This window comes from Stegodyphus dumicola, chromosome 2 (genome assembly GCF_044657685.1).
Source record: "Stegodyphus dumicola isolate Sdum_Otavi_A_Nest chromosome 2, ASM4465768v1".
In the NCBI taxonomy this organism is placed as follows: Eukaryota; Metazoa; Arthropoda; class Arachnida; order Araneae; family Eresidae; genus Stegodyphus; species Stegodyphus dumicola.
The window spans coordinates 31,083,108-31,107,370 of record NC_140769.1 but is presented as its reverse complement, the minus strand read 5'-3'; the positions used below and the strand labels follow the sequence as shown (position 1 = coordinate 31,107,370).

General features: G+C 34.7%; 1 protein-coding gene across 1 annotated transcript in view; it reads left to right on the top strand.

Moving 5' to 3' along the window:
* Upf1 (Upf1 RNA helicase) overlaps positions 1 to 24,263 on the top strand; it is a 97,422-nt gene that overhangs the window by 38,577 nt on the left and 34,582 nt on the right. The window contains exons 12-20 of the mRNA XM_035375232.2: positions 3,353 to 3,441; positions 3,525 to 3,639; positions 3,876 to 4,019; positions 11,755 to 11,968; positions 13,436 to 13,553; positions 19,045 to 19,201; positions 19,471 to 19,613; positions 20,569 to 20,611; positions 21,773 to 21,904. Of these exons, the coding sequence (XP_035231123.1) occupies positions 3,353 to 3,441; positions 3,525 to 3,639; positions 3,876 to 4,019; positions 11,755 to 11,968; positions 13,436 to 13,553; positions 19,045 to 19,201; positions 19,471 to 19,613; positions 20,569 to 20,611; positions 21,773 to 21,904 (1,155 nt within the window). The remainder of the gene's footprint in view (positions 1 to 3,352; positions 3,442 to 3,524; positions 3,640 to 3,875; positions 4,020 to 11,754; positions 11,969 to 13,435; positions 13,554 to 19,044; positions 19,202 to 19,470; positions 19,614 to 20,568; positions 20,612 to 21,772; positions 21,905 to 24,263) is intronic.

Genomic DNA, 24,263 nt, shown 5'->3' with positions numbered 1-24,263 from the left:
TCAGAATATCATATTATGCCTTGAATAAGAAGAAGAAATGCATATCACAGGGTTGCCACGCTACCTGGAAAACCGGAAAAAGTCAGGGAATTCGGAAATTGACCAAAAAATTCAGGGAAAAGTCAGTGAATTTAAGTCTTTTAGTCAAAATCTGGAAAAGTCAGGGAATTTCATACAACGATCCCGCCAAAAAAGGCAAGTTTTGCGCCGACGTCGGAAGAGATCACTTTTTTGGCGAATTGTGTATCACGTGAGTGTCATTCGGGCAGCTGGCATAGAGCCAATTTTCGCAGCTCCAATTTGATTCTTTATTTGATTGATAGAAAGGCAAAGCAAGTTTCTCGCAACTTTTGGTTTCCAGTAACCTCGAGAATCGCATGTGCAGTGCATGAACTAAAGAAAGTACCTGTTCTTGTATAAAACAAAATGGGTTTAATCCTAGTATACGGTACCATGAAGGTTAGAATTAAAAAAATATGTATTGTAAAGAAGGAAAACCTCTCTGCAACAGACGTGGCTCGGTTCCATCATAGCGGGAAATAGCTGTGCATGCGCGATATATCTGTCGCCAAAAGCTCGAAATCGGTGTCGAAGTTCGAAGGTCACGTTATCAAGAGTTCATAAAATGAATATCGTTTAAAATGTCTTTAAACTCTAAAGGAAAAGAAAATATTTTTTGGCACAAGTAAATTAATTCATGGATTAGTTATTTTGAGGGGGGGGAAATCTACAAAAATCCGTTTTTAAAATTATTGCGAAAAAATCAAGAAAAAATGTTCTTTGATAAAACGTTTCTTCTTGGATTTTTCGCAATAATTTAAAAATGGATTTTCGTAGTTCTCTTTTTTGTCAAAGAACGTTTCTTCTTAACATGTGTTTCTCAATTTTTTGTACACATCGCGGAGAGGGAAATTCTGGCCGTTCCGTCTTCTAATCCCTTGACAAATTTTCCCTCTGCTTTTTACATAGACGTTCTTTAGTCAGAATAATCTCCATGTATGGTACAGCGGGATTTGGCGACATGATGATGAGCAGTAAACGGGTCATTTTGTTCTTGGCGACAATTTTCAAAATCATGCGAAGGCCGTTTTATACTGCGTGGCCGTATCGTATACTAGGATTTTACCGCAAAATCTTTTTTTTTTTTAAATAAAGATTTTGTCATTTTGCACTAAAATAAAAAAATAGTAATCAATCATCTAGGATAACCATGTAATATAACTATATACGTTAAAATATCGTTGATTATTCTAATTAAATTTTTAAGTAATTATCTTTATTTTTATGTTATTCATATCATTTAATGTTCCTTCTTCCCTCTAAATTTATTTATCATTAGTAAATAATATTTCCAAATTTCAGGAAATTTTCTCTGGCATAATCCTGAAATTAATTCTAGCAGTATGATGACATCACGAAATTTAATGCACATATTTTTTCCATATGTATGCTGTGGAATAAATATAAAATACCTCAATTTAGTAAAAAAATATCATTAAATAGATTTCTTTCTTTCGTTTAGCTGCAGAATGTCTGCAAAAAAAGCCTTATTTTATTCCAGATTGGGCAGATTCTAATCTCAATCTTCAGTGGAGAAAACAACTCCTATTATAATTATATTTGTGTTTTCAAGTGCTAAGGTGCCTTTTAAGAATACACCTCACACAAATTAGATTTACCTAAAATCTAACCTAACTTTTAGCATTGCGTTGTGATTTATAAGAACCGGATTAGCCTCGTGTTGAACTGGGGATGATCATGAGTAATAATTAAATAAAATGCACAGTTGTTATCCAATGTATATATCTTAAATTTTATTAAGATACTTAAGCGGAAAAGTAAACAAAATTATCAAACAAAGTGTACCAAGAATAATTAAGAATAAATGTCCTCTGGGATTTATTGAATAATTAAGTGAATTTGCTACACAGTACAAGTAATACCATAATTAATTTACCTCTTAGCACAGCCAACGTACATTACACGGATAGACTGGAATTTTCTCGAAACATACCTGAAAAACCTGGAAAAGTCAGGGAATTTCATTCTCCTGTTTGAGTGGCAACCCTGATATCAGTAAGTTTCAAAATTCGATAAAGGCAGAATCGTTGCCTATCGGAAGTACAGATTATCATTCCGTGATATTGTCGATCGCAATGGATGACATCCAACCACTGTCATGCAAATATGGAATCAATGGATTGCTGATGGTCACACTGAACAGCATGCAGGATCTGAACGGCCCCCCCCAACTAATGCCAGAGAGGACAGACATATTGTGAAGTCAGCTCTGCAAAACTGTGCGAGTACATCAGGGACCATTAGTCAGGAAATGGGTATATTTGCAACATGCCCAGTATCAGCTCTTAAGGTGCATCGATGTTTGCAGCAGCATGAACTATCAAGCAGGGGGACCATTACTTTGGCTTCCCTTGAAAATGCAGCATAGAGAGAGAGACGATGACTCTGGTTCACCAGACAAAAAAGCTGGGTGCAGGAGTGGCAAAATGTCGCATTTTCAAATGAGTGCCAGTTCTACGTACACTGTCTTGATGGCCGTATACGTGTCTGGTGTGTACGAGGAAACCTCACGTCACCTGCTTGCATTTGATATAGGCATTGGGCCCTGCACTTGGTGTGATGGTTTGGGCAGCCATTGGGTACACAACATGCACATCTCTATTTTGAATCAATGGTAAAATGAACACAGGTACATTTCTTATGTCCAGTGGTTGTGCCTTATCTCCGAGGCCTCCAAACACCATGTTCCAACAAGATAATGCAAGACCACATGTTTCACATCCCGTTCTGCCCTTTCTCGATGCACAGGGTATTGGATTGCTGCCCTGGCCTGCATGGTCTCCAAATCTGTCACCCATTGAAAAACATCTGGCCATGGGTTGTTGAGAGACTGCCCCAGGGCCCATCTCCAGCGAATACGTTTGATGAAGTGTGGCATAGACTTTAAACAGCATGGAATGAGTTGCCCATTTCTGTCATCCAAGCCCAGTTCGACTCCATGCGTAATGGGGTAAGGGCCGCTTTAGCTGTCAGGTGTGGCAGCTGTTTCTATTAATTTTGCACCATCTAAACATCTGAAATGCTTAGAAATTTAATCATTTTGTCTTTATGACATATTTGTTTATGTGCAGTAATTTTTTTTTTTTTTCATTTGCTTTCCTTCATGGTGTTGCAATTTTAATGGCCAGCAATGTAGAAGTTAGTCTGCTTAGACTAGTCTTCCATATGTTCTGGCATTTTATTGCTTGTAATTGTTCAGTATAACCAAGACTAAAAAAAAATTATTTATGATAAGATGAAGAGAGTTTATGAGTAAGGTTTCTAATTTTAGGTAGTTCGATTGTGTGCCAAAAGTCGTGAAGCAATCAACTCTCCTGTGTCTTTTCTTGCACTGCATAATCAGATTCGCAACTTAGAAGGGTGAGTTCAGATAATATTTATGTTAATAAAATTTTACATTTATAATAAAAAAAAATACTTAATATTTTTTTCCACCTGTTTAGACATTCTGAACTACATAAACTCCAACAGCTGAAAGATGAAACTGGTGAATTGTCATCTGCAGATGAAAAACGATACAGAATGTTAAAGAAAGCATGTGAAAAAGAACTTTTGGAGGTATTGATGTAAATTCATACAGTTTTATGTATCCTCTGAATTGATAAATTTCTAAAATTGTTTATGCATTAAAAATGTAACAATTTGCAATTATTTAAAAGTATTCATAATGTAAACAGTATGTCTCAGATTTAGAAAAATGTAGTATTATAGGAAAAATTCAGTTTATTTTTTCTGCTGGTTTTCTTTCTCTTTTCCTGGCGGTTTTAAAGATTAATTAAAATTAATTTGTATAGGCTGCAGATGTTATATGCTGTACATGTGTGGGTGCTGGGGACCCTCGTCTTGCAAGATTTAAATTTTATTCTATTCTGATCGATGAAAGCATGCAGGCTACTGAACCAGAATGCATGGTACCAGTCGTTTTAGGTGCCAAACAGGTAAATTTAAAAATATTTTTTTTTTTATTATTACCTTCAAGTGAGCAAAATATTTAAAATATTGTATTTCATCACAGTTTCAAAAAGTATACTTAATGCTGAATACAAGTAGAATTGCGTATATACAAGATATTTTTTTTTTTAATTCACAGTTTAATACACACATCTGTGTATTACAGTGAATCATGTAGAGATTTACATACATCTGTGTATTGTGTGTATTAAATCTCTGCATGATTCACTGTAATAGCATAACCGTTGGAAATATTATCTTATAACCTTTATTTCTTTCATACATATTTGAAATGAGATGCAGAATAAAAGTATCACATTTCAAGTATACATAGGTTATAAGAAAATCATTTGGCAAATGTGCATAAGCAAATGTGCATAATGTTTTTGTATAAGAAAATCACTTATCTTTAAATAAAAGCATTTATTCTCATTTGAGATTTATCATATCACATGTAATGATTTAAGTTTTTGGATTATTGATTGGGATAACAGGTGAGCAAATTGGAATTAAATATTGATTTATTTAACAGATATTAGTAAAAGTTAGGAAACTGCATGACAAACTGAAATAAAGCACAGAAATGATCTTCTTCTAGATCTATCTGCATTTGTATTAATGGCTGTATATTATATTAATATTTAACTCATAATTAGAAATTTAAAGTTTTTTACAGTTCTTTATTCAGGTTTAAAAGAGTAATTAAAAGTTAGCTACTTAATCTTTGAAGAGTTTAAATCTGTTAAAATATGGTTTTATTTTGGTGTTTGAGTCCTTTTGTTTAAAAAATTCATCCCATTTCCTTTATGCATTGAAAAGTAAAATACATTTATTGTCTGGTTTATTACAGAATCGTATTGTTGCGTGCGTACGGGTTCGTTATGAAATGAATGCACAAGTCCGATGAAAAATGAACAAAAATTTATTATTATCACAACAGAAATGCTTAAATTTTCTCAAATTATCATGCAGTATGACAATATCTCACAGTAGTTATCTTTTAACTACTTAAATGTACAATAGAACGTAATTCAAAACAGCTAAAGAACGCTAATCCGCGAATTCGCTATAATCAACAATGGCAGTTTTCTAAACAACAACAAACTAAGCATCTCTACAAACTGAGATGTTTTCCTCCTTTTATAAGATTTTAAAATCACGCGCTAGAATTTTCCAGTACTTTCTCGAAATCAAAAAGAGATATTTATTTATTTAACGCACACGCTCTTGTATTTTTAATTTTTCCGGCTTAGCTTTCTTTTAATATTCGTCACGCGCTGCACTGCGTGAGAAATAAAACCATTTAATTTATAATTGAACTAACATTAGCTTTTTAAATACCAAATTCGTAACACTGCCCCCTTCCGAAGGACTGCACGTCCCGGGCAGTACAATCCCTGGACAGGAAGCTAAACTTACAACTGTGGCATAAATGCAACTGAGGCACAAACATTACATTACAATATCAAACAATATCAACAATAAATGCAATAACTAACTTAAACAAATCAAATGCTAAATACAAATCAAATCAAATACACATTTATAAACAAAAATGGACCATGGTCTTATACTATTTACAATTATTTACATTACGTACTATGGCCATAGTAATGAGCTAACCTGTCGTAATGAACGACTTTAGGTTTAGAGTTCGAAGACTTACGAATCCGAACCACGACGTCATTCAGCCTTTTTAGGACTCTATACGGGCCATCCCAAGGTGACTGTAATTTCGGACAAAGTCCTTTCCGTCGAGTCGGATTCCACAACCACACCTTGTCTCCGTCGTGGAACTGATGTTCAGTAGCTCTTGTGTCGTAGTGGGTCTTCATCTTCTCCGTCGCCAAGTTGACTCGCTCTCGTGCAAAGTTATGCATCACTTCAAACCGGGCCTGGAGATCTTGAATATATTCCTCAGACGATGAAGGAGCATCCGGAGGGCGGCCAAACAATAGATCACAAGGCAGACGAAGGTCACGACCGAAGAGCATCTGTGATGGAGAATAGCCGGTAGTCTCGTGGACAGCACTGCGGTAAGCCAGTAAAAAGAGTGGTAATTTCTTGTCCCAGTCCTGCTGGTTTCTGGAAACCACTAATGAGAGGTTATTAAGATGGTTCGATTGAACCTTTCTACCATGCCGTCCGACTGGGGATGTAATGGCGTCGTTTGAGTTTTGTCAATGCCGAGTAGTTTGCATAGTTCTTTGATTACTACCGAGGTAAAATTCCTTCCCTGATCGGAATGTAACTGAAGAGGCACTCCGAACCTGGAAATCCAGTGCTGTATCATTACCTCAGCTACTGTGACAGCCTCTTGATCAGGAATAGGATAAGCTTCAGGCCACTTGGTGAAGTAATCAACGACAATGAGTGTGTATTTGTTGCCATCAGCAGTTCGTGGCAGAGGTCCCAGGATGTCAAAGGCGATTCGTTCGAAAGGCGCCCCTACGTTGTAACGTTGCAGCTTGCCTCGGCTGCGTCTCTTAGGTCCTTTCCGACCTGCACAGGCATCGCAAGATCGGCACCACTTTTGCACGTCATCCTTTGCATTATTCCAGTAAAAGCGCTCACGAACTCTCTGTAAGGTCTTCATTATTCTAAAGTGACCTCCAGTAGGGCTGTTATGTAGTTCTTTAAGGACATCAGGAATGCAGGATCTTGGAAGTATCAGCTGCCATCGGAACGTCTTCCCATCATCCGATTCGAATTTCCGGTATAAGACGCCGTTTCGAATGTGAAGTGAATCCCAGAGTGCCCAATATTGTTTGGTTGTAGGACTACAGATAGGAATGTCCTGCCAGGTAGGTTTTCTGTTTGACGACTCCATTAGATCAATTATGGGTTTAATGTCGCGGTCTTCCAGCTGGTCTTTCCTGACTTCATCATCACTCCACGGTTCTCGATCAGCCGATGTTGATGTTGTAATTTATTTGTCTTGCGATCGGAGTCAGCAGCTCGTGTTTCGCTTCCACCCTGGAACAATATCGACAGTTTTCTTGGCAAGGTCTTCTAGACAGGGCGTCCGCGTTTCCGTGTGATGATCCCTTACGATGACGGATAGTGATGTCATATACTTGGAGTCTCTGTATCCACCGGGCTTTTTGACCCTCAGGATTCTTGAAATTTAAAAGCCAGGTCAATGATGCATGATCGGTGCGGAGCAGGAATTTTCTGCCGTATAGATAGTGATGGAACTGTTCTACAGCTTTGACTATGGCGAGCAACTCTTTCCTGGTGACACAATAATTCCTCTCCGGTTTAGACAGGCACTTGGTCCAGTACGCCACTACACGTTCTTGGCCGTCTATTTCTTGGGACAAAACAGCACCAACACTTTCATTGCTCGCGTCGGTGTCGAGAATAAATGGTCGGTTGTGCTGAGGATACGTCAGGATTGGAGCAGATGTTAAAGTCTCCTTTAAGTTGTTAAATGCATCGTCGCATTCTTTTGTCCACAAGAACTTTTGATTGCTCTCTGTCAGCTTGTGAAGGGGTCTTGCGATGGAAGAAAAGTCCTTCACGAATCTCCTATAGTAGGTGCAAAGCCCTAGGAAGCTTCTCAGCTGATGGACATTTTCGGGACGTTTCCAGGATTTAACCGCTGATACCTTTTCAGGATCCGTGCGCACACCTTCTGCAGAGATGACATGTCCCAGGTAAGTCACTTCCTTTCGTAACAATTTGCATTTAGCGGGACTCAGCTTTAGATTGGCTTCTTTCAGTTTCTGAAGCACCTTTCTAAGATTTTCTAGATGCTCTTCAAAACTCTTTCCGACGATGATGATATCGTCCAGGTATATCAGACAGGCTTCATAGGAAAGTCCTTTCAAAACAGTCTCCATGAGGCGTTCGAATGTTGCCGGCGCATTACACAGTCCAAACGGCATCACCTTGAATTGCCAAAGCCCTTGTCCCGTAGTAAATGCCGTCTTTTCTCGGTCATGAGGGTGTATTTCTACCTGCCAATACCCACTCTTTAAATCAAGCGTTGAGAACCACTTGCTTCCAGAAAGAGTGTCTAGAATGTCGTCAATTCTAGGAAGAGGGTAAATGTCTTTCTTCGTAACCTCATTCAACCGGCGATAGTCAACGCAAAATCTTGTTGAGCCGTCTTTCTTTCTGATGAGAACGATGGGAGATGCCCATGGACTTGTTGAAGGCTCGATGACATCGCCTTCTTCCATATCTTTTAACAGTGTTCGCACCTCTTCCTGTTTAGCAAACGGCAGACGCCTTGGAGGTTGCTTGATCGGGGGATGATCGCCGGTATCCATTCTATGTTGTGTCAAACTAGTTCGACCCACGTCAGAAGACGAGCGGGAAAAAACAACTTGAAGATCTTTAATAACGCGATCGGCAGCACTCTTCTCTTCATCGTTTAATTGCGCATTCTGCAATAACTCCGATGTAATTCTCTCTGAGGACACGGATTCTTGGATGTTACTCTTTCTTTCAACGGTGGTTACTGGAGTACATGCTGCAACCACTTCACCTTTCTTAATAATTCTCCCCTTCTCAGTTACATTGGCGACTCTCACCGGGATAACCGTTCTGGATAGGTCGACGAGTGTTGAGGCTACTAGTACTCCTTTTGGGCTATTACAGTTATTGAGATATTCTATGATGCCGTAGCGGAAATTTCTGTTTTCGGCTACGGATCCAGGAAGTAAAATTTCTGTTCTTGCCGGTATTGTGATATTGTCTTGTGCTATGATTTTATGGACAGATTTAACTTCATCATTGACTCCAAATAACGCTATGTCCTCAGATGTAGAATGCAATTCGTTATTTTTAAAGTCCAAGGAAAAATTGTATTTCCTTAGAAAGTCCAATCCGAGTATGCAAGAATCAGTGATCTCTGCTACATATGCCGTGTGATGGTAAGCGGCACTTCCAAACATGATGTTAGCATTTACTTTTCCATCGATGTTGATCTTCTCACCGGACACAGTCTGTAGGGTAACGCAGGGCGGCGTCCAGATAAGTTTGCTTCCCAGTTGTTGAGCCAAATCTTTTCGGATGATGGTAACGTTGGCTCCTGTATCTATCGTCTTATTGCAGGGAACTCCATTAATATGTCCTATTATGAAAAGTCCATTACTGCCGCCTCTCACTGCAAAAATCTGAAGCGCTTTAAACTGGGGCTTTTCATGATCTGGCAACCTCCGCCCCGCGAGATGGCCACTAATTAGTTTCCCTGCTGTTTGTTAGGAGCGGTCTTAGCATCCGTGCCCTGGGGTGTTCAGCAGTTTCGTCGGATGTGTCCTTCAGCACCGCAGTTCCAGCACTTTACGGTCGGTTTCTTGTCACCAATATTCTGTCTCATGGCGTTCAGTTGTCTAGTTAAATCGTCTAGACGAGCAGTGACTTGATCCCCTGGCTCCTGGACTTGAGCAGCTCTGACTGGATGGCGGTCTCGACGGGTGGCTTGCTGGGCTGCCTCAAATTTCATGGCATACACTAAAGCGCTTTTCGGATCTTTAACATCCGCCATTCGCAGTGCTTTCTGTATTTCAGGGTCCCGGATGCCATCGATGAAATATTGCATGGACAGGATTTCCCTTGTTTCTGTCGGGCACTCTGAAAAGGCGTGATGTGACAGCCTTTCAACATCCGTGGCGAGCTCCTGAAGCGTTTCGGTGAGCTTCTGTTGACGAGATTTTAATTGGAGCCTGCTGTAGTCTTTTAAACATTTCTCGCCGAAGCGCAGCTCCAAAGCGCCGGATAGAGCTTCGAAATCTAGCCTTTGATTTTCGGGAAGCGTCTGCAGGATATCCGCTGCGTCTGCTCTCAGAGAAGCGGCGAGATGACAGGCCTTAGCTTGGGAATCCCACCCATTCGCATCCGCAACGATAGAAAATTGTGTCCTATACACCTGCCAGGAGGTCTTCCCATCATATGTAGATAGTTTCAGAACGGAACGAGCAGGCATCGATAAAAATTTGAAACCTTCAGAATTGTTTCCTACCGTCGCTATGCACTTCTTTAGGCTGTCAACTTCTTTGGCGATGGCAGCAGAAACCCTATCATCAATTTGTTGTTCGACGGCAGAAACTCTCTCTTCTATATGTCCAACTTTAGTTTCAACCGCGTCTATTCTGCCTTCCATAGCCTCAAATTTATTTTCTATTACGCAGGTAATTTCTCTTTTCATTTCGTCCTGACCTGCTTTCATCTCATTTTTAAGAGATTTCATCTCTTCCTTAACGGATTCCTGGCCCAATTTCATTTCTCCTTTGAGGGATTCCTGGCTCAATTTCATTTCTTCTTTAAAAGATGTTTGGCCAGCTTCCATCTTTTCTTGGAAAGCAGCAAAAGCAGTAATGAGCTGTCTCAATTGTTCTTCCATCCCTCTTGTTATTGGCATTCAAACCCCACTCCTGACACCAAAAATTGTTGCGTGCGTACGGGTTCGTTATGAAATGAATGCACAAGTCCGATGAAAAATGAACAAAAATTTATTATTATCACAACAGAAATGCTTAAATTTTCTCAAATTATCATGCAGTATGACAATATCTCACAGTAGTTATCTTTTAACTACTTAAATGTACAATAGAACGTAATTCAAAACAGCTAAAGAACGCTAATCCGCGAATTCACTATAATCAACAATGGCAGTTTTCTAAACAACAACAAACTAAGCATCTCTACAAACTGAGATGTTTTCCTCCTTTTATAAGATTTTAAAATCACGCGCTAGAATTTTCCAGTACTTTCTCGAAATCAAAAAGAGATATTTATTTATTTAACGCACGCGCTCTTGTATTTTTAATTTTTCCGGCTTAGCTTTCTTTTAATATTCGTCACGCGCTGCACTGCGCGAGAAATAAAACCATTTAATTTATAATTGAACTAACATTAGCTTTTTAAATACCAAATTCGTAACAGTATTTTTAGTTTCACACTGCAGTAAAAAGTGGAAAATTTATAAAAAATACATGCATGAGTTTGTTAAATAATTTTTTGTTTTAAATTTTTATTTCGATAATTCTGCTTTATGTATGTAACTCTGTTATTATTATTACACCAAACTGCATGGCTAGGTTGAAAGTGAAAAGTTAAATATTTTGGCCATATGCAAATTTTAAGCATATTTAAGTTGTTTAAAAAGTATAATATAATTTTAATTGAAATATGTAGATTTCACATTTTTTTAAAACTTAGTTGGGGGTAGGCAGTGGATAAAAATAGGTGAAATAATGATTAGTGGCTTTGTCTTGATAATGCTTATATTTCCTGATACAGTTGTTGATAGTGCTGTATTTCCTGATAAAGTCAAATATGATTTTCAGCATTCAGTTAGGATAATTTTTTGTTAAATTGAATGACATCTGAATTCATCTAGTGCAGATAATAACTTTTTAAAAATTAGGAGGTATTTAAATTCAGAACATATATATTTTAAATAGAAAAATTGCTTTAAAGTGTTGCAGTAATTATTTCTAAATTTATGATATGCATAGAGAATTTGTGCCTTATATGTGAGTACTTAATAATAATAACAGAAACTGCATTTCCTCAACATCTTATAAACTGCTTGTCCAGGATATTTTAATGAGGGTTCGTAAAATTGCCAGAAACTTGAAATCCCCGCCAGTATTGAGCATAAATAATTATTGGCATAATTATGAAGTATGGGCTGAGCTTGATGAATTTATATTACAAACCTTAATGTGATTATTTATTATGCTTCACTTATATGTTCTTATTTTGTAGTTAATACTTGTTGGTGATCACTGCCAACTTGGTCCTGTTGTGATGTGTAAAAAAGCAGCACGAGCTGGTCTTTCGCAATCCTTATTTGAAAGATTAGTTGTATTAGGTATTCGTCCCTTAAGATTGGAAGTTCAGTATCGGATGCATCCTCAGCTCAGTAAATTTCCCTCAAATTTCTTTTACGAAGGCTCTCTGCAGAATGGAGTGTATGCAGGTTAGTTTAAAAATTATATATGTAAATATATATATTGTTTATTTTGACTGCTCTCTGTTAAAGGGACACCAGTTGCCAAATGTGTGTCAGAACACCAAATGTGGTAGCCTATTTCCATCACATAGGCAATAGCATCATTGTGAACAAGCGAGTAGAATGAACATCAATTCAAAAATTTTCTGTCCGAAATTTTCAGTAGCTTTTGAGTTGAAATGCAAATAGCTGTTCTTTGTTGAAATTATGCCCGAGGCTAAATTTATGCAATTCTTTTTTTTTTTTTTTTCTTTCTCTCTCTCTCTTTTTTTTAAAAAAAATCAAAACTGATTGTTGCGTACATGGAATGACAGTTTTATTCAGCCTATGTACTCAGCAATCTTTTATAACACTTGAAAAATGCAGAGAATACACAATTTGGCGTTGCTCACATTGAGCATTAAGATGGTTACCACCATCTAGTTAGATTTCATGCCAGTGTTTATGTTTGGTTAAGTGGTGCCCTGTTAACAGAAATCAAATGTTTCAATTGTGTAAATTTTTTTCAGAACTATATGAATCCACTAAGGAGAGTCCAATGTCTGTGTTTACATTAGAAATGTATATTTACATTAGAAAAGCCCTTAATAGAGTGTTTGAAAAAAATATGATGTTAATCTATTTAAATTTGGAATTTGGTGCACCTTACTCTTGTGACCTCTGAATTGATTGGCAGTGTCCACAGTGACTAATCCATAAATCATTAATGTTTAGCTCATTTGAATGACATTGGTGCCTTTCTGTTAAATCAGAATTTAAAAGTTTGTGCAAATTGTCCACACTGTCTCACATTAATAATCTGTTACCTGTTACAGACTGCTATCCTTTAGGTCACCAGTGGTCAATAGCTTTGACTGACACTGGTGTGCATTGTTTTAATTAATTGCATTGATTATTTAAATTAACTGCGCTAACTCAGACTAGTGAACAGTTAGTTATCATTAGTGATCTTCATATTGTAGGTCATCAGTAACTGGTTGCTTTCGTTGGCAACATTATCTTTAAATTAACAAATTAATTTATTTGTTTTGAATTGAAAAAAATCTGTGCAAATAAGCTGATGATCTGTTGACCTGTGAGTTATTCCCAGTAACTGTCAAACTGTAGCTTCACCAGTGGCCAACACATCCTTAAGTTTAGGTTTTTAACATTAAAATCCTACATAAAATAACTGCACTTACCCACACTGGTGACTTCTGATTTGACCTCAAAAGACCATCAATGTTTGTAAAACTAGTTTACTGGTGACCAGTATCTTACATCATAATTTTTTAGCTTATTTTATTAATTTGTCTAAATATATCTAACTGATACATTTTATGAATCATTTTGCATTATTGTATTTAATAAAATATGTTTCCAATTCTATATATTTTATACTTGGTAAAGTTTTTTTTTTTTTTGAACCGTAATGTAATGCCTTCTCATTTACAGATGAGAGGAAAATGAAAGGTGTTGATTTCCCATGGCCTCAACCTGATAAACCAATGTTTTTTTATGCTTGTCAAGGACAAGAAGAAATTGCTGGGTCAGGAACATCTTATCTGAACAGGTGTGTACAGAATTTTATTTTTAGCTGCATTAACAAAGTTACCATTTGACAGTGTCACAATTCCTTTAGCATTCGTATTTAATATGTATTACATCAGTAAAACACAAATTTTAATATAATGCAAGAAAATAACTCTTTCCTTCAGTTTATGTTGTAGTAAAGATGCTTGGGGAAAACAGAGCAGTGGTAAAGGTTAAGTCTATGCTCAACATTACGGATGCATTGAAATGACCAGTTAAGTATAAGTGTAGAATGTGTCAGTTGTATTTTAGCCTGTCCCATTTCTGTCATTTAATTGGAGGCATTTACAAGCAGTATTCCATTCTTCCTTAGTAAAATTTATTTCAGTGTAAATAATATCAATTTTTAATGCTTTCAAACATTTTTTGCATCTTAATTTAAAGAAGATATATCAGTAGGCAGAGCCTGACTCAGAGACATTTTTGTCTTGGCAAAGATTTTCAGTTTAATATTTTTAATGTGATGAAATCTCTTGTTTTAAAACACTGCTTAAGTTATCTTAAAAAAAAAAAAAAAAAAAAAAAAAAAAAAAAAAAAGTAAAAGTAAAATGGCTGTGTAAGATAAAAGAATAGGCAGTGTATAAAATATAGTTGGAATGCTATACATATAGGGATTGGGCAATGAAACAAATATATACTTTGCTAATATAGCATTACAACTTTCAAGCCAGCATATGTTTTTTCTGGTTTGAACCCTGAATGATTTGAAATTTTATTAACAGGAGGAGTGTTCTGTTTGTACTTTCAGCAGTATTAAAGGTACCGAGTTCACATATTAACCCTTTCAGCCGCAAAAATTCTTTTCATTCTTAAAATCTAAAGCTTATGAAATATACCTATTTAGTAGGGTTTGGTAAGCTCGATGATTTGATGCTCGGTTAAGCTCGAGCTCGAGCTTGGTTGTTTTTTCGTACTTTCGAGCACTTGAAGTTGACATACTTACATTATCAATGATTATCAATGATTATTAAGCTCGGTTAAGCTCGAGCTCGAGCTTGGTTGTTTTTTCGTACTTTCGAGCACTTGAAGTTGACATACTTACATTATCAATGATTATTAAGCTCAAGCTCGAGCTTGAGCTTGGTTGTTTTTTCGTACTTTCGAGCACTTGAAGTTGACATACTTACATTATCAAAAGACTTATAATGGACTTATAATTAAAATATTATTTTTTTGAAATTTAAAAGAAACTTTTTCTGTACTTATGCATTTATATTAATGAAAAATATTTTAAAAACACCAGTGCATGTAGTGAGTAATTTATCTGAGAGCTTCGACCCAATTTTGGTGCAAAAATTGTTGGCCACGGAAAATGCCCTCTCAGAATCAATTGACGTTGGTTTTATACTGTAAATAGCTTCGAGTAACAGCTTTAAATATACGGTCAATTCACCATTACTTTTTGACAAAGTAAATTCTTGGCTTAATTTTTTAAAGCGGTCACCTTCTGGTACTTTGCTGGTTGGAGCTTCTAATAGTACTCTAAGTTGTTCTTCAAGAGAAACACCAACTTTGTTAGTTGTTTCTGCTTCACTGCTTGATTTTTCATTTGATGAATCTGGTGACGGAAATAAACGCTTCATCAAAGCAGCTGCTAGTTCTATAAGCTTTTGATGGCGTTTTAGTTGTTTAGTCAAATCTATCATGTTTTCGTTGATCCTGCTATTGATGTAACAATCAATATTTTCAGAAAGAGAACTACTTATTTCAGATTCTTGTTCACTTAACTTCTCTCCCATAAAGTTGATAGAAATATATGCTGTTCGTAAAGTGGCTTGTTTTTCACTTACAGTGTTAAGTGCCGCTTAACCAGATCCAAGTTCAATGAGTGCATCCTTTGTAACGTCATACAATTTTACAAATGTTCCAAGCATTTTCAGCATTGAATTCCATCTGGTTTTACAATCCAGGGAGAGTTCCTGCTCTATCTGTAATTTTTCTCTACATTTAGACATGAACAAATCTGAACACACAACAGAATTTTTGAAAAAAATTCCAACTTGTCTCACAATATTTATGTTTTCCTTGAACGATTCATTCTGTAATTCAATTTCATTAATGCTCAAACCATTATCAAAATGATCAGTCTCTCCTGAACTTTCGTCTATATTTTCTTCTGTCCCTGATTTTTCTTTATAAAAATTTTTTGTAACAGCCATATGCAAGGCATGCGCAAGACATGTTTGATAAAAAGCAGGTGATTCTTTTCCGAACTTGAACATAACACTGGCTCCATCTCCAGTAGTGGATACAGTATTGTGCTTAAATGATAGACCAAAAGATCTGAGGTGCTCTTCTGCAAGTTATTGCATTTTTTTTGCATCACAACTTCGAAAAGTTTTTACCAGTCCAAGACTGATGCCTTTTTAGAAGGCAGTATGCAGATTTATGTTCAGGAATCTCCAGTTACCGATGCTGGTCCATTCATCCATGGTAATGGAGAATTTCTTTGATTCGGCAATATCTTTTTTTAATATCATTTTTGATTTTTTGTTTCGCAGTTTCCATGTGGTAATGAATAAGAACCATTACAGATTTTTCGTTGGCTGGAAGCTTCATACCCCTTAAGGCCAATGACTGTCCAATAAACTCTGACTGAGTGATTTGACGAATTGATAAACCATCTACTGCAGTCATTTTTGCAACAATCTCTTCAATTGATGTTTTGATTACGAAATTATCCAAAGTTTTTGTTTTTTTACCTGTCGTCGTTTCTTCTGCTTTGCCAATGTCAATGTTATGAACACTGCTTAGATGATGACACATTGTTGACGTATTTCCATTTAAAATGAAAATTTTTTATTGCATTCATTGCAGCATGCATAATTTTGGTCTGCCTTGGCGAAATGACTCCAAACGGTTGATCTTTTGTTTTCCAGCATTATTTTTACTTCCTTGTACGAAGTAAAAAGGAAGTATTGTAATCGTGAAAAGTTTCAGGCAGCATATTTCAACGAAAATATCCATTTTGACCGCTATCGAATGCAATTAACGATGTTTTTGTGTAATATCTGTACGTAAGGACAGAATAAAGTACTCTTTTCCTTCAAAAAAATTATAAAACTGCTTTAAAATTAATTCTGAACAGAATTTTTCGTTGTGTGCGTACGTACATATCTCGCATAACTAAAAAAAGAGTAGCCTCAGAACGTTGAAATTTTGTATATAGGACTGCTATAACATGTAGATGTGCACCTCATATTTTGGTTGCAATCGGCGCACCAAACGTATATAAATATATTTATATATATATATATATCCACTCTGTTACCCGGCTCAGTGATCTCAGTTTCTTTACTCTTATATGTTTGTAAATTGTACATTTTTTGCTTTAAAAATAATTGTATTATGTTGTTTTTATCTTCCGGTTAAGGTTTTTATGCCTTTAATAAATCTGTATGCAATATTTTTAGAATTATCAACAATTTTAAAGTTGTCTAAGTGTTGCTAAGCCTTTTTTATATGGCGGCCATTGATGTTTACATTTGAAACAGAGACTGGTGGATTTGTTGCCAATCTAGAGAGACTAAGCTTCGCAACAACAAAGATAACGCATTCATTTATTATTGCCAATTAAATCATGCTTAATTCTTTCTGGAATTTTTTCGAGGAAATAAGTGTTCAAGATTTACTTCGTAATATTTAATATAGATATTTTGAGTTTTTATGCATTTTTGCCTTCTCGAGAAGTGAGAACTGAATTAATTAAATGAGAAATACTCAATCGTCTGTGAAAAACTGTTTCTTTTTTGTTTTGTTTGCTTAATTTCTTTTATACATCATTCTAGCTTTATTATAGTATTTGAATAGAACATGTGGCAACGATTAGATAATTCTATTCTTTAAATGATATAAATTTTGTGCATTATGAGTTATAATGTGAACGAAATATATAAGTTAACTGTTATATAATTATTGGATTATATAATAGTTAACTTAGTTTCCGTTATATAATTATTATATAAGTTAACTGTCATATAATTATTAATAATGTTAAGTGAATCTAGCGCCAGAGTGTCGTTATGGTAAACAAATACTAGAATTTTAAAGAATGCATTTATTCTATTATGGTTTATGCGCTGTCGGCGAAGTAGATTTAATTCAATCCAATAAGTTTAAATGAAATGCAAGAAAAAATGCATATAATTTAATATTTCGTACAAGGAAGTCATGTGGTGTACACATCAGATTTTTTTAATTAAAAGTCAGAACGAATCCAAATGGCATTGGGAATTAAGTGGTGAACAAGTCAAAGTGGAATTGGTGCCATTTGGAATCAATAAGGGGTTGATGCTAAATAATTTAAATATATATATTTAGTATATTTTAAAATATAATGTGGTTTATAAAAAGGAAATAACCAAGTTTAAGCTTAATAGACATAATAGCTAATGCTAAACAACATTTCGTTAAAACTATTTCAATGCCTGGATATTATTTATTTTGTATGAAAAGCAGGAAAAAAATTGTTTCGAAGCTTTTCATGTCAAATGCTTATTATTTGACACAGTGCAAATTTTTTATGCCACACTCATGTTGCTTGTTTTTGAAATTCTGCTTTATTCTATTTCGACCCTTGGATTGTATTTTAAATTCATCAACGTTGATATTTTCTTCTTTATCTAATTTTATGTTTTCATTAAGTGCATTTATCAGTGGTCTAGGTGTATATAGTCTGCCATGACCTGTTTGATCATAGGGGTGTTTTTTTATTATTGTTCACATAAAGATATTGTCTCAAAATTTGAAAATGACTCTGAGACATACATTGTCTACCGTCAGGAAATCTTGTAGCTGCATGCAGGCATTTTATACCCAAGGTATTTATTCATTTGAATTTTGAATTTCTTATTTTCTTTCTTTCTTTCTTGTGTCTTGCTTGTAGACAAGAATATTATGATTGTCTATTATGATAACTTCTAGTTTTATATCTTCCCCATGATTTTCATATATATATATATCCACTCTGTTACCCGGCTCAGTGATCTCAGTTTCTTTACTCTTATATGTTTGTAAATTGTACATTTTTTGCTTTAAAAATAATTGAATTTTTTGCTTTAAAAATAATAAAATCATCATTTTTAGCTAAATTACTTGTAACTTTTTCACCAGTTTCCTTATCTGATTTTTTTTCATACTTTTTCTTCATAATTCTCAGTGATAGTTTTATGATGTTTCTTCCTATTATTAAACACTCCTTATTTTTTAAACCTAAACTTACCACTGTCAAAATGTGATTCAGAATCGTAATGGATAGGATTAAGTTTAATAAATGACATTTTATTTTACAATTGTTTATATTGTTTTATTTTATTACAGATTACTCATTATGTAAAAGTTGATTATCTTAAATTTTAAATTAACCAGTTTACTTAATTCTTTAATATTATTAAGTGTAATTTAAATGTAATGTATTGTATAATTAATATTTTTCATTCATTTTCTTGATTTTTTTTAATGTTGTTTTCAGAACTGAAGCAGCACTTGTTGAAAGGCTTACCACAAGGTTTTTAAAGTGTAGTGTAAAACCTGAACAGATAGGCATAATTACACCATATGAAGGTCAGAGAGCTTATCTAGTGCAATATATGCAGTATAATGGTTCATTACATGCGAAACTCTACCAGGTAAGTAAGCTTACATTTAATATTCAAAATTAAAATTTTTAATTGATTATGTATTATTCCATATACAATAGCAGTTTAATTTTCCAGGTATAGATAAGTTTGAAATAAAAGTTGTTATTATTCTGATGAAATTCATGATTCATTTTGGTATTGTTATGATATTTAGTGATAGCTTGGATTTCAGCTTAATATATATTAAAAGCATGAAAATGCGTGTGTCTTATTATAATTTGTACTTATATGAACATTTTCCAATTTTTTATTTATAGGACATAGAAGTAGCAAGTGTTGATGCCTTTCAAGGCCGAGAAAAGGATTTAATTATTATGTCCTGTGTTCGTTCCAATGAACATCAAGGAATAGGTTTTCTTAATGATCCTCGCCGTTTAAATGTAGCTCTAACTAGAGCAAGGTAATTTAGCTTATTATTATGGTTGTTGAGTTTAAAGTATTTCTACAATTTTTTTTTTTTTTGGTTCATTGCAAAATTTTTACATATAAATGAAATATTTAATTTTATTGGTCACAGTGTGCTTTAAAGTAACCCATTTTACAAAACTATTAAATTTGGTTCATGGAATTCAAATAACATGTAAGTTTTAGGTGTTGCATTTCTTGATGTGGCATGATGTTATATTTAAAATGATTTTATATTATGTTGATTCCTATTATTGGATCATCCAAAAGGTTTTGTGGTGGTTTTTTTTTTTTTTTAAATCATAAATGCAAATAAAGGAGTACACAAACCTAAGAAACTTTCATTGAATAACATAAGCACAGCATTTTATTATATGACTTTTTGCCATTTCTCAGACAGCTGAAATCGATGAGAGATAGCATCTCAAAGATTGGTGAATTTTGGGTACTTTGCTTCAATTTACAACTGCCATTTGTGCTTAAACTTGAGCCAGCATGTTCTACTCTGTTAAAGTAAAGGGTAACAATACATTTTAGCTGCTTATGTACCCAGTTTTCTTCAAATGATCATATACTGTACTTTTCAGAATATATAGTCTGTCTGATGGTTCTTGAACTGCATAACTTGGATTTTCAACTGTAGTTTCTTTAATAAGTCCTTGTTCGCAGTGAGTGGTTATGTAGAATGGGTGTAATCTTGGAGGCTGAAATTTTGATGCTTCTAAAATCACCGTCAAATTGTGTTATCAGAAGCATCACGTTTTACATGGTGTATGAATTTTATGAGCAGTCCAACTAGCATCCCACCCTTTGTATGTATCATGATGAAAATGACCTTTTGGATACTGCATTCTTTAGCACTGTGCCTTTATATATATAAAAGAAGACCTTAAAAATAAATAAATATGCTAAAACACATGCTAGAATTATGTAATTTTTTTGTGTTTCAGGTATGGCATAATCATTGTGGGCAATCCAAAGGTTTTATCTAAAGTAAGTATTTTTTAAATTAAATAAAACTGTAAATTCCTAGCATTATTTTATTTGCAGAAGTAAAATGAAATAGATCTGATTATGCTTTCATACTTCTTTGAGTTTGCACACTTCTTGTAGAGCTCAAAATAGTTCGACAAACACTAGAGTATTTCTTGAAAGTGTATTTGTAAACTAGTTAAATGCGAGGGGGCTTTAGTGTATAACTCATGTATGAATTATTTTTATGTATATCATGAACAAGTAATTTGGAACACACACACAAAATGTGGTAGGAAGGGAAAAGATATTAAAGGGGTAAAATTTGATGCTTTGAATATTAATGAATTGAAAATTTTATGCTCTGCCTGTTTAGTTTCTAAAATAGCCTAAAAGTTGCTTTATTGGTCTTTTTGTCTCCTTTCCAAAATTGTAGTAGTCAGCATATGATGGACTACTAGGATACTTCTTTCATCAATTGGCTACCTCTTTTGTAAAGTTTCTACTGTCCATAAACAGAAGTTATGTCCTGCAGTTTTATGAATTAAATAGGTACGAAACCTAAAGAGAATTAATTGTGTGACTAATGTGTTATGCTGTTCATAGGAAAGGAGAGTGGATGAAATATTCATAAGTTTGCTGACCAATTAAAATACAGTTTTGTTTGTGCATTAAAGGGAAATATGGCTTTTTGGATATCACTTTTGTTAAAAAAGCACTTACATCAGTATTGTAAGCAACTACCAAAAATTGTCACATTGCACTCCTAATAATTAAGTGAAGTTATGTTTGTGAAAAGCTCATTCTTATGTATAAAATTCTGGAGCTTTGCTATGTGAAATTTTCATTACCGTGGGTATGTGAAGTTTAAAAAGGTATGTACATATGTATATTTTTACTTTGTGTTCTGAGAAGCAATATATTTTGTTTTTTGAACACACAGTGAAGATTTTCACTTAAAGTGAAAAATCTTTTTGAACTTAACCTATAAAATACCTTCTTGTAAAATGAAAATTTTATCAGATAATTATTTCATATATTTTTAATAGTTTATAAACATGTAATACGAGAATACTTTTTATAATAAAGTATTTTACATCATTAAAGTATGATATTTTGTTCATACATTTCATATTATATGTATTTTTATGTTAAACCCATATAAATACTTTGTTTTTACAGCAAACACTGTGGAATCATCTTTTAACTTTTTACAAAGAAAATAAGGTTCTCGTAGAAGGGCCTTTGAATAATTTGAAGGAGAGTATGATCCAATTTAGCAAGCCAAGAAAACTTATCAACACTATTAATCCTGTAAGTGAAGTAAATTTTCAATTGAAATCTAAAAATGTTTTTTCTTTCTTCTGTTTGAGAAATATAGGTGCTTACATGTTAATTGAATGCTCGTACTTTCATTAATGTTATCTATGTATTTTGTTAATTATTGTGTAATTTAAACATTTTAATAATGACCTATGGGGTTGTTTTCAAGAGTGCTAGGTGTGAAGAAAAATTATGCCCCTCTCTTAGATGGCCATGTTGTGTACGTTCCTGTGTTAGAATGGCACCGAAATGGATGGTGTAGTTTCGATTTTAAATATCCTTAATAAATTCAACCATTCTCGGTCTATTTAAACCAAACTGAATACATTTAATAAAAAAAATTATACGTAAACATCTAGTAATAATTCAGCAGTACAGATAAGCTTTAAAATAAGAATTACAGCCGTTACAGGTCAGCTATGCTTTTAGCGACCAAATTGTATGAACAACAAATCTCAAAAACGTGTTGCCAATGCAGGGCAACGAGAAGGTGGAAATTAATTCGATAGGCGTGGAAATGAACATGCTCCCACTCTATCAGGTTTAGTCCTGATACACAGGCAAAAGTGAAAGTTTATTAATTGGTCTTTTGAAGACACCAGTTTTAATTTTGACTGTAGCTACGCGAACTAAGCCATCCTTGCCTGGATGGACATCGATGATCCGTCCTATAGGCCAAGCTAAAGGCGGAGATCCATCTTCAATGACAAGAACCACCGTGTCGACCTTCAAGTTTGGTTTAGTATGCTGCCACTTAGATCTTTGCTGAAGAGAACTCAAGTATTCCCTTTTCCAGCAATTCCAAAATCCGCGTCATAGATTCTGTAAAAGTTTCCACCTAGAACTCCTTGTGTGAACAGACTGATGTGTCTCTGGAAAGGAAGTCAAAGTATGACCTTTAATAAAATGGGAAGGGGTTAAAACATTACTAGAGTCAATATCAGAATCGTTCACGTAAGTTAGTAGAGGCGAATTCAAAATAGCCTCGATCTGGGTAAGTAGCGTTGACAACTATTCGTAGGTCAAGAGACTCTTTCAATACTCTTCTCAGATGAAATTTCGCTGAGCGAATGCCGCCTTCCCATATTCCTACGAAGTGGGCTGAAGCAGGTGGTATAAAATGCAATTTGTAAGAGAAAATCTTTATCTACGAATGGATATAGAGAATGTAATTGGCTCTTCTTGGGTAAAGGTTTATTTTCCTTAATAAATTGCAAATCATTTTCGAAATAATGATCCTGAATCCAACAAATAATGAACTTTTCTGCTACTCTAATCTCTAGAAATGTTAGCAGCTGGAGATAATACCACTACGTGAAATGTTCTGAGTAACATGATGCTTTTTGCAATTAATAATAAATCTTTGGCAGTAAGCCAGCATACGAACAATTCTACAACGAGGAGAATAATGCTCGAATAAATTAGCTAATAAATCGTTCGATTCACATATACGAGAAATAAAAACAGGATCAGATCTTTGTTCAGCCTTTACTTCAGTATCATCTTCAGATCTTAATTCATATCTAAGCCATTTTTCCTCTTCCTGACACAAACATGGTGGACCATTCCACCACAAAGTAAAATTTGGTAGAAGTTAAGATTCAATACCATGAGTAGCAATGTCTGCAGGATTTTGTTTAGAGGGAACATGATTCCAATGTTTAATAGGTATCACTTCTATGATTTGAGATGTTCTGTTTGCAGCAAAAGTTTTTCCACTTACGTGGATGAGCGGATAGCCAAGACAGAACTACCTTGGAATCCATCCACGCTTAGATTTCGAAATCTTTAAAACTTCTTTAAAATGTTTAGTAGAGATTGCATTAATCTGGTCAACAAATACACAGCACAGAGTTCTAATCGAGGAATGGAAACTTGCTTTATAGGCGCAACTTTATTCTTTGATATCAAAAGATTAACCTTAACCGTACCATTGCATTTTTGACGAAAGTAAATGGCTGCCGCATAGGCCTGCGAAGATGCATCACAAAATCCATGTAGTTGGATAACACTGTCCGTTGTAAGTATGACACATCTCGGAATTTCACAGTTATTGATTTGACTGAATGTCTCTTGAAATTTAAACCAATCATCTGAGATATGCTGGGGAACAACTTAATCCAGTCGCCTTTAAGTAACCATAGCTTTTGATAGAATATTTTAATCAATATAGTGCAAGGAGATAGGAGACCTAAAGGATTGAAAATGCGAGCAGATTCTGCCAACATGCATCTCTTTGTTATAGGTGCGTTGAGTTGCAGTGTAGCTTTAAAACTGAAGGTATCAGTAGTTGAAATTCCATAAAAGTCCTAACACTTTCAAACTCAAATTAGGAGATATCTCGAAATCA